Here is a 17433-nt window from a genome sequence, read left to right as displayed (position 1 = left end):
ACACTTGTAATAGCAGTTACAAAAGAGACAGCTGCAATTTTCTTGTGTTGAGGCACGTGCTGCTGATGGAAGAAGTATGTATACACGCATACACATATACATACATAGAGAAAAAGGTATTTCTGCACAACAGTAAAATGTAGAGTTGGATTCCTAGGGTGCTGTGGCTCACTAATGAATTCTTTTTCCTCGAGACATTATTTCACTGAACTAGAGCATCTGGAAGAAACAGTCATTGGAACAGAAAGAGCTTGTACTATTTGTGTCCCTGCATGCAACCTGTGGAACTCAGCTCCCTGCTAGCTTACCCAAAAATAGAAGAAGTTTTTTTTCACTATATGTATTGATGGCTGATCAATCAGCTTGTATGTGAAGTAAGCATTATATGGCTATAACCAGACTAGATGGTCATTGTAACTTTTACTAACACTTAAAAAAATCTCATATTCTATTCTAGCATAGAATGCTTTCTTTTCTTTTAATGGAAAGAGCATCCTTTCAATACATGGCTGAGATAAAGCAGGAATGTAATTATCAAATGTGCACATAAGGTTACTCTGCCAGGACCCAAAGACTGAGTTGCAGAGACACCAAGACAGATGATGATGTAGGAATGGACCAGAGAAGAGTAACTGGCAAGAGAAGGAGCCTCATATTCTTCCCTAGGTCATGGCTGAATTCTGTCACAGTATATTTATTCAGTTTAAATGTCAGTTTTGGTCTAGATCCTTTCCTGTATCTTGTCTTCTTAATTTAAACCCAAGATGTGACTCCAATCTGTTCATCTCAGCAGCCTCTACTACATCTCAGGGTGCAGTTCCATCATCAGCCTAATCCAATCTGTGCTACAAAACTGCTGTCTTCCATCTCACTAGATATGGAAAGCTTCTTTTCCATTGGCTTCAGCAATTATGAAAACATGCAGTGAACTGGCTAACTGAAAACTAGCCCTCTCTTTCCATCCTCAAAGTAACTTTGAGTCAGAGACGAAGCACTGAATATCTGCAAGGTTGCAATGTGTGGAGCAAGAGAGTAAACATGCGTGTAGGAACCACCCCTTCTCTTCAGGAGTCCAGCCATTAAATTACATTCTCTGTCTTCTTACCTGGGACATGCTAGCACTGTGACAAATAGCTATATCACTGGGAAATTTAGTCATGAAGAAAAAACAGTCACAGTTATTGAATAAGAGATCACAGCAACACAGAATGCTACACAAAATCTCAGGTTTTTATTTTGGCTCACCTTCCATCGAGGTCCAACTTTAACATGCATCATTGTCTTCTTATCCCACAGAATTGTAATGTCCTGTTCTGGAAAGTGTATCACAGTATAATATCCAGCCTTCCAAAGCTGATAGTTAGATTTGTTTTCCTGTCCCCTTAAGGTCTTCTGACAGAAATGAATATTTATTAAGATCTAATAAAGTAATTCTACCAAGGTATGCAGCTGATTAATAACAAAGTGTATACTGAAGAACACTTTAGCATATAGCTGATCAATAATATTACTAGAAATGTTGTTGAATACTTTGATATTTTGTCTTTTCAATCATTCAAGTTTGCTTTGATTTTGTACTTTTGATTTTGTACTTTTGTTTCCCTTTCAAAACCAAGTGGAAAGAAACAAATAAATGTCAATATGCTTCAACTCCTTGAGGCTTTTGAGTAGTCTTCTTTGTAGGACAAATAGAACTTGAAAAAAACAATGAAAATAAGATTTTACCTGGGACCTGCAGCTTTATCCAGGCCTAGACACTTGTACTATTACAAGTACTGAGAGATGTTTCCAAAAACATGCTCCTTTAGACTTGTAACTTTACAATGCTTCTCTTAAAGAGCAACCCAAAGGGAAAGAAAATAACTAACCTGCTTCTCAGAAGGTTCACTAAAATAAATCTCAGTGTCTCCAACAGTGATGAAAATATTCTTCGAGCAAACAATATCATTGTCAAAGCACTTTTTGTTCTGAGCAATTATAGATATATTTGAGTTATCTGTGCTCTGCAATATGAAGTAGAAATCATTTTACTTGTAGGTTCAATTGCATTTCACTCCTGCAGATTTATTCTAGGCTTACCATCACAAAAAGATAGATAACTCAGTATTTACACATCTTTGAAATAAAATTTAAGAAAGCTGCTAAACAAGGAATGCATTTTTAAATTCAAAGCTGAACCCACAACCAACTCAAACTTTAAACACAAAGAGCCATTACATTCAGCTGTAAATCCTCTTTCTGAGGACTTCACAAAGTCAGAGGATCAGCCTACCCCTAAAATAAGAGTCTGGTTTAGGCTTTTAAAATGTGCTCATACATGGTATCCAATATTTACTGCACAGTATGGTTGTCAAAATTGAGACATGCTATAAAAAGAGCTTTATTTTTAAACCAAGGTACATGAGATCAAGCTGGTTTCATATTTTTAAAAACAAGAAACCTACCATCTGTCAGTAGTAGAACAATTTTTGTACCACCACACATCAAAATTCAGAAAACCATGAGTCATGCTCAATGCTATTGGAGGGGGCAAAGGTTTCTGCTGACATTTTTGTTTGTGTTTTTTTTTTTCTTTAACAGTTAGAAGATTTGTGTACTCTGTTGTCTGATGGCTTAGTACCCAAAATTCAAAATTACTGCCTTCCCAATCCCATATCTGTTGGCTCTCCAGCTTGTAAATTAATTTTGCATTCTAGGCACATAAAATCACTTCTGCACCTTGGCTCAACATGTCTGTTTATTCGCCTACAGCTTCTGTGGTTCTCCTGTACCCTGAGGTAAACAGACATGCACCTTGTAATTCCCCATGCTAGGAGTAGTATTGGAACAAAGAAGACCAGCTGTATTTTCAGAGTTGGTAACACTACCACAAACAAAAATAAAGTTGAGTTACTGTTATTATTTCTTATTTTAATTTGCCTTTCAGTTCATTTCTGTATTAATTGTTGAAAGTCAACAAGGAGCCATAACTATAGAAAAGACTTGAGTTAACTTAATAACATTAATATAAACCAGTAGTAGTGATTCTGAATCCAGTTTAATTTTTGATCAAATTCCATCTTACAGTCATTACAAACTTGAGCCAGATATGAAATAAAGATCTTGGAGGTGTAAAGCTGTTTATCTCACCTGCTCAGCCATCCAGTCTTACATGAGACACTTGGGTAGTGTTTGAAACAAAAAGATATTTAAACTTCCCTTGTTAGTCCCACCCTTCTTTAAACACTCTCTGAGACTATGACTGGCTGAAACTAGTTGCAGGTGCTAATGGACACAATGGGTAAGGTGGGAATGGTGGCTTTCAGCAGTTCGCTAGTCCTGGGAACTCCTCTTGGCTCCCAGCAATGCTCTCAGAGAGCTCCACTTGGCCTCAATGTGAGGGGTCCCTTGCCTTGGTTTGTGCCCACAGCATCTCTCTCCAGAGATTTGCTCCCTCCCTTGGTCAGTGTACCCCTGAAAGGTTCTGCGTAGATACTCCTAACTACTCCCTGCCTGTCTCACATTCGTACCCTTATTTGTTCTGTGCTCATCAGAATTGAAGAATAAAAAAAACATATCAGCAATTTTTCCTCACCAGTGAGAAACACTGCATACAGAAAATACTGGTGCTACAGGAAGCAGCTTTTTTTTTCCCTTAATAAAAGTCATGGTGACCAAACTGTTTAAAGAACACTTTCAATTTAAACAAACAAACAAGCCTAGATGATGGGAAGTGTTTTTGTTGACACACAGAGGAGGTGCTACAGCTTTGCTGCCCTTAGTCTAGCATGGCCCACAAGCCAGAGGATGCTGCTACTTGGTATAGAAAACACTCTACAACAAGTGTGAGCAAATGCAATGAACACAAGGTAGGGGAGACTGCCTGAAAGCTTTGTTACCCTAATGCCAGGGCTTAAGAAACGGGTGGTATGTGTTAGCAATTAGCTTGGAAGACAACAGTTAAGGTGGGTAAAGTTAGCCACTAGCTGGTAGTGGTAAGAGAGTGTAGGAAATCAGCTCTTCATGATTTAGCAGGGCATCTCAGTTTAAAAGTACTGAAAGATTCAAGGTAAAGCAAAGTTCATCTGTTTCATTCTGTTATAAAGTTGGTTTAGGTTGCACTCAGAATAAAATTGGTCACTACCTTTTTGGGAAATGCACTGTGTTTTAATTAAGCCAGGCTTGCTGCTGGAGTCAGTCCAGTAATTATTCCCCTCCAAGTCAGATAACAGCCCAGAGCATTTTTGCATTTATTGGAGGTGACGTGGTAAATTAAAAAGGAGACGAACTCATTAGTTTGGTAGATAGGATGCAAGCTGATACATTCTGTGCTGGCCAAATGAAAAGTGAGAAAGGAAGCTACCTCCCCACCATGAGACAGTTCAGAAAAGGACTTTCCTTGAAGTCTATGGGTCTATTTGATGCCTAGGACATTGTGGGCTGTTTTCATTGCAGAGTTCATTCCTCTTCAGTTAGCTTAACCTCAGCAAAAGGGGACACTCTGATTTAATAGGAAAGCAATGTCTTCACTGTAAGAAAAGAGATGGAGAGCTTTATTTTAAATAAGGATAGTTAATTCGGCTAATTATCCCACAGTAAAAATACACCTTTTTTGGCAATGAATACAAGTTCTTGGAGCAGCAGTGGGTAGCTGTACTAGCCATGCTAATTGAAGCTGCTGCCTGTGCCTTCTGACAGTCCAGGCCAATCCCTTCAGCTGAACAGCATCAACACAGTCAAGTCAGAAGTTTTTGTGTATGGTTGGGATTTGAGCCAAGGGCAAAAGTTGAGTTATATTTCAAGCTAACTCTGCAGTAGAGAAAAGCCTGGAGACAAGGGAGTGTTTTGCTGACCAAAGCCAGAACAGGGAGTCCTGAAGACATGTGAAGTATTTCCTTACTTGTAGGACTGCATGTTGGTGTTAAATTACTAGAAATTATGCAGGATGGAAGTGCGGAGAGACAGTGGTGGTAGTTCAGTAGAGCTATGAGTAAACTAGCCATTTAAGAAAAGGGGCTTTGCATTAAATCCTGCATCTTCTCTGCTTTCTCTCTAATTAAATCTCAGACCTAAACCCAACTATAAAAACACCATTATGGATTACGTATCTCTTGTGGCTCAAAGCTTTCACAATAAGATTTGCTTTCCATACATACCCTTGCCATTCTCTCCATACACCACAATAAAAATTGAGTCCTTTTTCAGCCATACAGTACCAGCCAAATTCAAAGTTGAATGGCAATTTCTATAATGGTCTTCAAATTATTCTGTAACTGATACATGTGCAGCCCCTTCTTTCAGCAGGAAAGAAATAAAGTGCAATTGAAACTTAGCACTTAACTACTGCCAACACAAAAGAACAGGGAATATTCAGATAAAGTGAGGATCATCTTTTAATGTTTGTATAAGACAGTGAGGTCTTGGGCAAATCTTGACAGCTCTTAGGGACTGTGATAGTGTAAATGACAATGATCAAGTTCCATCTCTCTAATCTGCACTGGATCCACACAGGTATGAAAACAAGCTTTTGTCACTACTGCCGGAAGAAATGTCTGAGTAGACACTAGGAGCAGGTCTAATGAATAACAAGGTGGGGGGTTTTGTTGGTTTTCTTTTTTTTTTCCTGCACAGTCTCTTTCCAAGTCAGAGTCACTCTTTACCTTTTTAGGTAAAATGCACCCAACAGGGGATGTACTACAGTTCATCATGTGAAACCTACTTACGCTGACACAGACTAGAAATAAAATGGTTTTCCCACTGCAAGAGTATCTTCCCACGTAAATTACCATATCCAGCCTGTTCCAACTTAATATCAGTTTCTTTGTGATAACATGGAGTTGCCAAGCAACAGGGAAGACAGAGTCACAGCTCTGGGCAGTCAGTCAAAAGCTCATTGTCAGTCCTGCTTCTCAGGACATTCTTTTTCTAGACTTCACTGCACTTTTTTTCCATATTTCTTCCTAGCCGAAAAAGCAAAGCACTGCTTTCCTTTTTTTTTTTTTTAGTAGTGCTTGGGAATGTTAGGGTTTATTTTTGTTAGAAACTTTCTATTTCAATATCACATTAGAAATTTTCTATCGCTATCAACCAATAATAACACTGTGCAGTGTGCTTACATAGTCAAAATGCAGCCTGGTAGAAGACAATTTAAACATGCCTGTATTTATCTTCTTTGAAAGTTTCATTAAAATCTCTCCAACTGTTCAGTGTAAAGACTCATTCTTTTCCATTCTTAATACCCTGATTTCCCCTTTTTTTTGTTGTTTTGTTCCCTACAAGACACTAACTTGCTAACTAGAGTGGCCATAAAATCATCTAGGGACATACTGGGAATTGGAAAGAGATAGATTAGTTCTATTGTCCTTTTGTTTTTATGACTCCTTAGAGGTCTTCATGTATAGCCACATGCACAAACAAATGCAAAAACCTCTAAAAATGCTGAAAAAAAATATACAGTATTTTAAAAGTTAGAATTTGCTTTCTCCTTCCTACATATTTTCAGAGAGATACCATTAGCTCTGCTCAGATTTAATGTTTCAGGAAATTTTATGGAAACTCAGAATTAGTTTGGTGGTTATTTATTGGGCTCTGAGTTTCCTCTGCAAGAACTTAACATTTGGAACTATCACTCCCAGTAAGCTTGATCCAAGGAGAAGTAGAGCATCAGTGCAGATTTAGTGACTATTTAGGCCTAAATATTTAAGTGTTTTTGGAGAGCAGACAAATGCCTTGGCACCTGACATGGTCTTGCTCTATTAGTTTCTTGTGCCATTTTATGGGGGGGGTTGATCTCCAAATAATCAGTGAAAACACATTCATTATGGAAAACTCATTCACAATTAACACCAAGGAGGATCTCCTATTGGAAGGCTTCTTTCATTTTGATGGTGTGATAATTTCTTCTGTACCATTTCAAAATGATATATACACATTCCGTATAACTATTTAATCCCTGCTTTTGCTTCCTGTACAAATTTGTATCATCACTTGCTTTTCCCCATAACTATTCAAACATTGGAGCAATATTGCTTGGAGTCAGCAGATGGCACTGATACACACTGTCTCAGTTTGGGAAGAAATTCATGTGAAAGTTGGGAAACAATATTATAGGAAAGGTAGTAGGTGATCTTCTTACAGGAGGGAGAAAAGGAATAGTAATAGTACTTATTTTTCCACTGATGTTATGTATTTCCATACAAATATTAAAAAACCAAAACAGAACAAAATCACATTTAGGAACTAAGGACCTATGAGATATATTGCTCACGCACACACACATGCACATAAATTCTCTTTTCCTCAGCATCTTCTACAGAGTTGCAGATTATGTGATTATTTTCACTTAAAATACAGCAGAAACTTGCAATACACCTGTAAGATATGACACATTTCTAGCATTGTAGCACAGTTGAGTAGAAATGGAGGAGACCAACATGACTGAGTAGATTCACTGATAAAAATTCAAAGGGAGTGAGATTATTCCAGCTACTGACTCACCCTCAGACAACTTCCAGGTATCTGCTAATGCATTCATGATAACTCTTTCCTATTGCTTTAAGAGTGACTTCCCAAAAGGATATCCTCAGGCAGAATAAACTCTCAACAACTCTTGAGAAAGATGTATTACAAGTATCTGTGTGTATGTTACAAGCAATAGGAAACATAAATCATTATATCATATTTTCTTTATTATAGATAGGTTTTTTTAGTAGATTTTATGGCAATATAGAGTTCTTGGGTGACTGAGGTTTTGTCAACAATATTTTCTGAATTCAGATAATTTTTAAAATCTACTGTTAATAATGAAAACTACATGATGGAATAGTTTACATGATATGCTTCAAAATCTTGTTCTAAGTCAACATTTCTTAGTTTTGAAAAAGTTGATTAATCAGAGATCACTGGAAAGGTTTTGTTTTTCTTTTTTATATTTTAAGAGAACTATATTAAAAGGTTTGAGAAAAGATCATTTAAAACAGATTTTCTTTTGTTTCATTTACTTGGCTTTGCCTGCTTGTGTATCAGATCTGGCTTTTGCACAGGTCACATTACTGCAATCCCTTTCTAATTAAAATTGAGATATTCTGAGATTAAGGATTTGGGAACATTCAAATATTCATTTCCAAGTGACACATTCTGCAACATGAGCTATTCTGAATCACAAATCAGCAGCAAAGTTGATGGTGTTAGTGTTAAATATCTAAAGAGGTATTTATATGATACCTTTTACTATTGTTTTATTAATAAGTGCATGTTAAATGTCAATATTTTATCATTGTTCATTGTAATGATAAAGCACAACATAACAGGAATAAAAAAGGACAAGACATAGTGGTGATAAATTTGCCTTTTCCAAGCTCTAGCAAATGATGGCAGGAGCTAGAAAACTGAAACTTGCACAAAGCTTTTATCTTTTTAAACATAACAAATGTTAAATGTGTTTATTTACATTGCTGAAGTTTAGTTTCTATGCATTCAGAAAAAAAATCCCTCATATCCTAACCTAAACCAGAGTAAATTTAATTCACAGTTCTTGTAGCTCACTAACACCCAGAGTTCGAGGCCATAAACTGCTAAGCAGCACCTACAGGTGACTAGCCTGAGCATCCTCCGCTTCAAACATAGCAAAAGGCTTTCATTTTACTGCTGCCAACATATCATACAGCTGCCTGAAACAGCAGCACATGATGCTGGGTTTTGCTCATCTTTCACTGCTGTGTCAGTAGAAGATGGGCATCAGCAGTCCACAAAGCTGTACCAACCAGAGGCAATCCAACTCAGGCATTCTTTCAGTGAACTGCCTTTTCAGGCAGCCATCAGATTATAACATTTTAGAGTTAGTATAGCCAAAGGGCTGTTGGATGCTGAACATTAACTCAAAAGCAGAAACTCAAGGTGAAAAGGTCACTTTCTTCAAGCTGTGTGGTCGCTAAATGACAGGGTCCTCAGAAAGAGGATCCAACTTCTGAGTCACACCATGAAAATACCGCCTCCAAATTGCCGTTCTCATGGCAAGAAACTTTTCCCCAAGCCTTTCCTGGAATCCTTCCATGCTAATCTGCACAAATTGAAAGAAATCTTTCCTTTGTTGAATAATAAAAGTGATTCATTCACTGCATAATTTAATGGTCTGGAGAATCAGATGGTGGAGACGGAAAGGCATGTAGAGGTAATTGAGTCTGAAATCACTGATCTGTAGAAAATGGAACCAGAGCATAAATCCATTGCCAACTGTAATCAAATCTTTTGCTCTCAGAAGGGGTAGAACAAATGGAAAAACAGGTACAAGCCAACGTTATCTGAGCACTGTGCTTTCCAGCTGAAGACAAGGATGGAAAGGGACATCTCCCACAGGGAGCTCACTACTGACCCTTACAGGACTTCCAGAGACCCAGAAAAAAGAAGGCATCCAGAAAGGTTTCCTCTGAAATCACAGGACTGATGAAAAGTGAACTGTTGGTATTCTTTGCAACTAGAGCAGGGCAAACTATTCACAGTAAATAATATTTTCACCCAAATGTAGTCTCTCTTTTTTTGGACACAAATTTGCACACAAATTGTCAAGAAATACACCATTGTTTCTACACAGTTACTGTTGCTGTAAATTATTTGACAAGTGGTTTAGGTGGGCATATTTTGGCACATCACTTACTCATGAAACTATTTGCTGGAATGTGGCTTTGAGGATTAGATATGTTAATTGAAAAATTAAAGGCATTTTGATTGGAACCCCATGTTGCAGTTTTATTCCCTGAATAGATGAAAATTATTTTTAGAGTCAGGTTTCCAATTTTAAACATGTTTAATTTCAAATTCAACATTATTTACTTTCCCATTAAAATCTTCAGAGTCTATTAAAAGAAAATATTTGTCTTAACTATGAACAGCCAGCTTGACAATGTTGGTTAACCATGAACTTGCAGCTTGAGTCCTCCATAGGGTGACTAGCAGCAAGCAGAATGTACTGATTTTACAAACAGGCTATGAGAGAGACCATGCAAAATACTATTTCATTCTATAGGTTTGCCAGCTTCATGGATCTACAGACTGGCTACCTGGCACAAATGACATTGAAAAGATCTGCACAAAAAAATTAAAGATATTCAACAAATAAGGGGAAATGGGGTAAAGGATACTTCTGCCTCCTCGGATGTGACAAATGAGTAATTGAAGAACTGTTGCTTTGTGTGTGATTGCTCTAGCCTATGCCCAGTCATCATTTAACAAATTTACCAATCAGGATAAATAAATGAGCAAGTAATGGGTAAAAGATTGTCAGTGCATCAACCAACTTCTGTATTAAGCACTCTAATAAAACCATCATAAACTAAGCACTTTGAACTTGCCTCAAGTTACAAAAGAAGGGGTATGCAAGAAAAGAGGTCCCTTACTGTATTCCCCAGGGCAGACCAGATATCTAACACTGGGGACTACTCATCAATAGGATAATCATTTGGGAAACTGTAGTACTGGTTCACCAGATCATGCATGTTTTGTTAAAAGAACCTCTGCCTTAATAAATAGGCTCTCTTGTGGTGTCTCCTGACCCAAAGAGTTACATCTGTGTTTCTAATTGGCATAACAATTCAGTTATTTGATCAAATGTCTGGATGTTGTTTTCATGATCCTCCAACACACTAAAACTGGTGATAACTTTGGCTTTAAAAGAGCCTTCATGGTTGCCTCAAAAAGGTTAAAAAGGTGACTTTAAAATGGCCAAACTCCCAATGTCAAATGAAAAGAACTGAAAATATTTTTATCACATACTTTAAAGTTAGGACTAATCCATGAAATGTGAATACTTGAGGATGAGGGCTTCATTCTGCTGACCTCCATCTTTCAGGATACAGGAATAAAACAGTCCTTCCTTTTCTTGGCTTTGGGACCTTACTGACAACCTACTGAAGTTAATAGAAAGATTTCGGTGGGTTGTTTTGGGTTTTTTTTTAAAGGCAGATAAGCATTACCACAGAGCTCCCTCTCATTCACGATATTCTGATGGGTAGGCTATCCCTCTAAATTCTTGCTTGGAGACTCCCCCAAACCAGTAATTCTGCTTCTCAGAAGAGAATAAATCTGAGGGGTTCCAAGGCCACTGACCCTATAAGCCATAATAAATTCACGGAACTGCAGGACTGAAAATCACCACAAAGCTAGAAAAAGGCCAACACGTGTGATAGACGGCAATTTTACTATAAAAGCAGAAGTCTATGAAACAGACAAGTTGAAGAAATAGACCACAAGTACAAATAACATGCAGTAAAAGTTTTCTAGAAAAATAACATCATTTTGTTAGGGAAAGAACATAGCATTGTCAAAGACAGAAGGTAAGCAAGAAAATGGAAGACAGCAAGCTATTTAAACCTTTTTAATTAAGAAAGTGGTTGGCTTAAATTAATCAATATTCACATTAGCTAAAATGTTTACATGATCTACATTGATAAAACTTAAATGAGTTGGTCTGCTAAGATTTTTCTTTTTTTCCTTTGAAATTACTGAGGTTTTAAAATCTTAGAAGCAAATATTGATGTCTTCTCTGGGAATGTTATTTATCCATGCAGGGACTTCTCAGTGTGTAATGTAACTCCTAATTCCTTGAAAAGATTAAGTTATCATTTCATGAGATATTACTGCCCTAATTTTTTTAATTGCTGCGTTAAAACTTTTTGGTCATTTTCTGACCAATGGATATATCTGTTGCACTAGTTATAAAGGACTTTTTCATACACCTACTCTCACCTTAAACAAAAAGGCCAGACAGATGGTACTGATGTTTAAAACAAAGTTTGAAGTTTCATAATTGGCTGAAAGTTGATACTTGATTTTTCTCCCCTAAGAGCACAAGAGCTCCTTATTAAAAACATAGTAAAAGGTAGGGATGACTTCTTTGTTTGGTACAGTGCAATACAGTGACAAATTAAAGACCTATTCGAACAGATCACATTTAGGGGGGATAACAGCCAAATCAAACAGGGAGGGCTGGTAACATGGATAGGAATAATGCATTATCATGCCTCTGGGAACATGGGATTCAGACTATAATTCTTGGGCTCAGTTTTACATCTGGGAAGAACTAGTATACCAACAAATTTATTGTAGCTATCATTTCCCTTATTGCACTGCTACAACACCTTTGTTTAGAATATATAAGATAGCAGAGACAAAGCGGTCTACTTCTCACAGGAAAAAGATCAGTAAAAGAGAAAGGACAACATTATTACAGTGTTGTATATACAATATTACAACCACTTCAGGTGTTTCGTTTTCAGGTGTTTGGTGAGCCTTTTATGTGTTACACAAAAAAATCTGCCTTGTAACAGCACTGTGAACTACTATTAAGTCAATGGATTTTGTACTAGCAACTATCCAATCTATGATGTTCTGTAATACCTTACAGGTGGGGAACATGAAGCACACAGCACATCCTCCCCATGGCAGGGAGGTTGGACTAGATGATCTTTAAAGGTCCCTTCCAACCCAAACTGTTCTATGATTCTATGATTTAAGTTTAAAAAAGATAAAAATGCTGGTTTGTAGAACAGGTAGCGTAGTGACAAGTCTGCCCTGGACAGCTGTGCCTGCCAAGGTGTTAGTCAAGGCATTTAAACTTTTGCAACTACATATAATTTCCCACCTTTCATCTGGCTTGTTTATTTGAATAACAGGCTATAAGAGTCAGGGCTATCTTGCATATCTTCTGAACAAAGAGTAGCTCGAAGGAGATGACTTATATTACTCTGATACTACTATTAAAAAATGTCACTGCACATGGCCACAATATAGGGGAGGATGATTATAAAAAGACAGCCATGGAAACCTCTGCTCTAGGAACAACAAAGGTATTTCAAAAACCAGCAGCCTCATCATACTATCATGTCTGCACATATAACGTAGTTTAACCACATCAGTATGTGGTACAACTACATACATGTATGTGCTACAACTGTGGTGTAACTGTGTACATGCAAATAAAAGTCTATGTGAAATTGGAGAATGGAGGACACTTCGGATTATCACTCAGGCTGCCACTAGGAAGATGCCAATTACAACTGTTTTAAATATCTTTCTCACATAAAATTCCATTCCTGAATAGTAGTATCTAATTTAGCGCCTATCTTCATGGTAGCATTGTCACATCCCACAAGCATAGTTACAGTTATTTTTTCTGTTCACTGATTTGCATATTTCATTGTTGAATTTCATCCTCCATTTTATCATGCAGTGTTTTCTGCCATAAGATCTTCTGAACCTTTTGGCGGTCCATCTTTGTTTCAGCTGTTCAGACTGATTCTTTACCAATAGCATACTTCACCTCAATCCTCATATTACCTTTCCAAAATTGCTTCTGAAGATGCTGAACGCAGGTCTCAGCATGCATCCTTGTGGGATGTCAGCTGGAGTTCTCCATTCTAAAAAAAGGCCATTTATTCCTATCTTTTAACTCCTAACTTTTAATTCATGCCTCCATTCTCATCCTATGAGAGACTAGTCTCTAAAAAATATCTGTTGAAATCTGTCTCCAAAAGGTCTTTAAGCTAGAAAACCTACATATTGACCTGATCATCCTCATCCATGTTTGTTGTCTTCATGGAATAACTCAGAAGATTTATCATGCATTAATTTATTTTACAAAAAAACCAAGTTCAACTCTTCCCCAATTGTAATTTTCTTTATTATAACTTCTATTAATTTCCTTCATATATAAATCAGACATACTGGTCTGTTCCTGCCAAATTCAGCCATGGAGTCCTTTTAAAATATTTGGTTATACTGCAATCTTCCATTCCTCTGATTCCAGGATTGCATATCATGTAGTTCATCAGTTCTGTGTTTTAGTTCCCTCAAAGCCCTTAGGCATCTACTGTATGATCCCATCCTTTGTTTCTTTTTTTTTCCCCCTAAAACTTCGCCAAAAATTTCACGGTCAAAAATGAGCCCACAGATACATCATCTGTTCCAGACATAATTATGCAGTGCCTAATTTGAAATAAACAGTCCTTCAATACAGATCATGAAAGTTTTCCATATACTGAAGAGGAAAGAAAAATTATGAACAAATTAGGCCATGCTTTCTCACATTAGCTAAGTTTGAGGGAAAAAAAAAACAGTTTGAAAAGCTGAAAAAATCCTGAAAAGTCTGAAAAGGAGATCTACATCAGCAGCATTTTCGTCATTTGTGTCATCATGTTCACCTGAAGGAAAAAAGGCCTGTTGGCAGTGTGCCACATGCCTTAATTATGTGGCTGCCAACTTTATTCTTGTACTCCAAATACTTGCAGTAGAGTGGCAAGTGTCATTTGATTGTAAAAGCAGAACATTCTAGTATCATACTAAAGTTTGAAAAAGCAGCATGGATTTTCCTTACACATCTCTCTGGCTGGATGGCATAAGAATTAAAAACTGACAACCCACCATTCCACCTCATCATACAGGCAAGATGTTTTTACAGGTAAAGTAACACCTATTTTTTGCATCTTAAAGGAGGAAGGTTTGTGCAAAGGTTCATATACCTCTAAGAGTAAGAGTTCTTTTATGAGACAACATGATACATGCCAGGAGTTTGCTATGAGGTATTCTTATTATCCTTACTAAACCTCTCTTTTTTTTAACAAAGAAAAAAATCTGGAACTGATCTATTTTATTTCACAGCTGTGAATACTCTACTAAAGCACACATGAAAAACTATTTGCAGTAGTCCTTGTTGAGAAACCATGCTTTTTCTTAAGTTTAGACAGTCAGGGTTGACAGAAAATGAATGTTCTTCTAAACACATTACTATAACTCAGAAGACAGACTCTTAGCCTTAATAATAGCAACAATGATAATGAACAATACTGTTGTTAGTAATAGAATATATTTCTAAATGTCAGTAATGGTATTTTTAAACAAAAAAGGCTAGCAATGTAATGTAAATGTGTGCTATGAGGAACATCAGCATGTAGCTGCCAGACAATCTCAATGAAGGATTTTGTTGTTGAATTATGAAATCATTGTGTTTGATATTATTATACACACACATTCCAGATATGATGCAGATCACATTCAAGAAGGATTCCAAGCAGCCTCCGAGGTCATCATTAACCCTCTGCCAAGCAGAGTTTATAGATAATTATTAAATAAATCTATAGCATATACCTATTTCTAGAACAGTTTCTAGAGTGTCATTCTTTGCTCATTGTGATGAAAGCATGGTTAAGGTACAATAGAAAACGTTGTTTTCTACTTTTCTCTAGACCACGTAGATATGTAAGGACACACCCATGTACCATTTTCAGATGGCTGAGCATAAAATGTCATGTACACATTCTTCTTTTTGGACACATCTGTTCTGCACCTGTTTTCTTAATGTTCTATATAGATCATCTCCTGGTGTTCAAAATACTTGCCCTCTCACAGAAAGTTTCATTTGGACACATGAAAATGTATGAACAATCCTCCTACCTTTAGCAGATAAGCTTGGCAGTCACTGACATAATCATACTCCAATCCATCAAAGGTGTAATAATGTCGATCTCCATAAATAGTGCATACAGCAGGACAGGGGTAACTAGTGCAATTGAATATCCCTCTCCGACAAACACTGTAAGGAAAATTAACAATCAGTATCTTCTCATAGTAGGGTCATTTTCTTTTTATTTTCAAGAAAAAAGCTTTCTTAAGTTCTTTATTTCAAGTCATACAGAAATTCATGAAAGGAAGAAAATTCTCAGACCTTGAAACACAGAGCTATTCTGTGGATTGCTTCTGAAGTTATTGGTGATGCCATGGCAGAAAAGTGTTAAGCATTTTGCCATCAGTATATATGTACAATAAAAATGCATAAGAAATGAATGCAAAATCTTGACATTTTTATGGCTTATGCAAATATTTCCATCACTGCCTCCAGTGCAGATAAGACACCATGCCACAACATGCTCATTCATAAAACATCAATATTATATTTTTTCTCAAGAAATTTTGATAAAAAATTGCATATATTCAATGCAAAAGACCTCCAGTTGCTACCTGTAAGATTTCAGGGTATCAGACAGGTACAGAATGAGTTTAAGAAATAAATGCTGATATTTTGCTGGATTACTTTTCCTGTCAGCTACATTCAGTGACTGACATGAATTTGTATGAAGGTAGTACTGACAGCCTCTAGTTTTGCTTGTGTAAGTGTATGGGCTCAGTTGATTTGCCAGTTGAGTTTTTAACTGATTAAAAGATGCCATGCCAAACTTTTTATTATTGTTATTAAATATACACTTAAGATAGATATTTTGGCTAGCAAATTATAATGGCTGGAAAACTGTTTTGCATCAATATCGGTTAGGTAAGGCTCCTTGAAAAAGATACTGGGTGCTGGCTCATTTTCCAATTTTAATACTTTTTTATTTCTTCTTTTTTTTTTTATTGCCCATCATCTTCCTATACCGTCGCTCATGCTGACTGGTAACTAACACTGCAAACAGTCCAGTTCCCATGGGAGCAGACTATTTACCACTGTCATACAGTTAAGTTTTCGTTTTTTTCTCCTTGGTTGTCTTTCATGATATTCTATTCTCCAAAATTCCAAATGTCTTTTCTTTCAGAGATTAACTGGTATGTGTGGAATCAAGCATTTGTTCTTGACTGCTTTTTAACTTGGATATCTTCGGCTTCCTTTTCAGACCTGAAGAAGCACTTACTCAAAAGTCTGCCTACTCTTCCAAGTCTGTTAGTGAGCCTAATAAAAGAAATACCCTGTAATTGTCTATAAACAAGCATATACATTTCTGATTTTCAATGCACTCGAAACATTTTCTGTATCAGTTTCACCTCATGGCTAGACCCAGATGATTTGGAAGTATACAAAATGCATGTCACTCACCAGGTGTAACATGGTGTAGCTATCACTTCTCCTGACAGAAACTCCCTGTCTTTCCAGGTGCATGGACAACTGTCAGGAATATAACATTTCCCTCTATGCTCAGCCATCCTTCAAAACAAAAGAATTCTTAAGATGAAAGCAAAAATTCACAAGTAGCTCAACATAACTGAATGTGTAGTGTATGGTCTAAACCCTGCCAAGGGCAGCCCGTCTCCCATCCAGCCAGGACAATTGTTTCAGCAGCAAAAGCTGTCTGAATCAAATGAACTCCACTGCGCGCAGCTGGAGACCTTGTGAAGCTCACAGCTGCAGCTCTCCTACCTCGAAAGGGGCATGTTTGTGTGGGGCAGCAGCTCCTATGCAAGAGCACAGGTAGTGTAGGTACTCCTCCCTGCAAACTGCAGAGCATCTGTGTATTATCTGCAGAGACCTCTGCGCAGAGCAGCAACCATCCTCTTCTGAGCACAAGATAGTGAGCTGGGCTATGACAGCTGTTGCAGAGTTAGCAGAACAAAAGAAACAATTTACAAAAGACAGTGGTGGAAGTTACCTGCCTACCCCGGGAAAGTGAAAACAACTAACAAAGTTAAGACAAAAAAGCA

At 37.1% G+C, this 17433-nt stretch overlaps 1 protein-coding gene across 1 annotated transcript in view; it reads right to left on the bottom strand.

The window, feature by feature from the left end:
• The window catches only part of OTOGL (otogelin like), a 102032-nt gene that overhangs the window by 50076 nt on the left and 34523 nt on the right, over positions 1-17433 (bottom strand). Inside the window, 4 exon segments of the mRNA XM_074870243.1 lie at positions 1246-1374; positions 1845-2003; positions 15421-15559; positions 16832-16939. Coding sequence (XP_074726344.1) covers positions 1246-1374; positions 1845-2003; positions 15421-15559; positions 16832-16939 — 535 coding nt within the window.

This window comes from Strix uralensis, chromosome 5 (genome assembly GCF_047716275.1).
Source record: "Strix uralensis isolate ZFMK-TIS-50842 chromosome 5, bStrUra1, whole genome shotgun sequence".
NCBI lineage: Eukaryota > Metazoa > Chordata > Aves > Strigiformes > Strigidae > Strix > Strix uralensis.
This window is presented reverse-complemented; position numbering and strand designations above follow the sequence as displayed.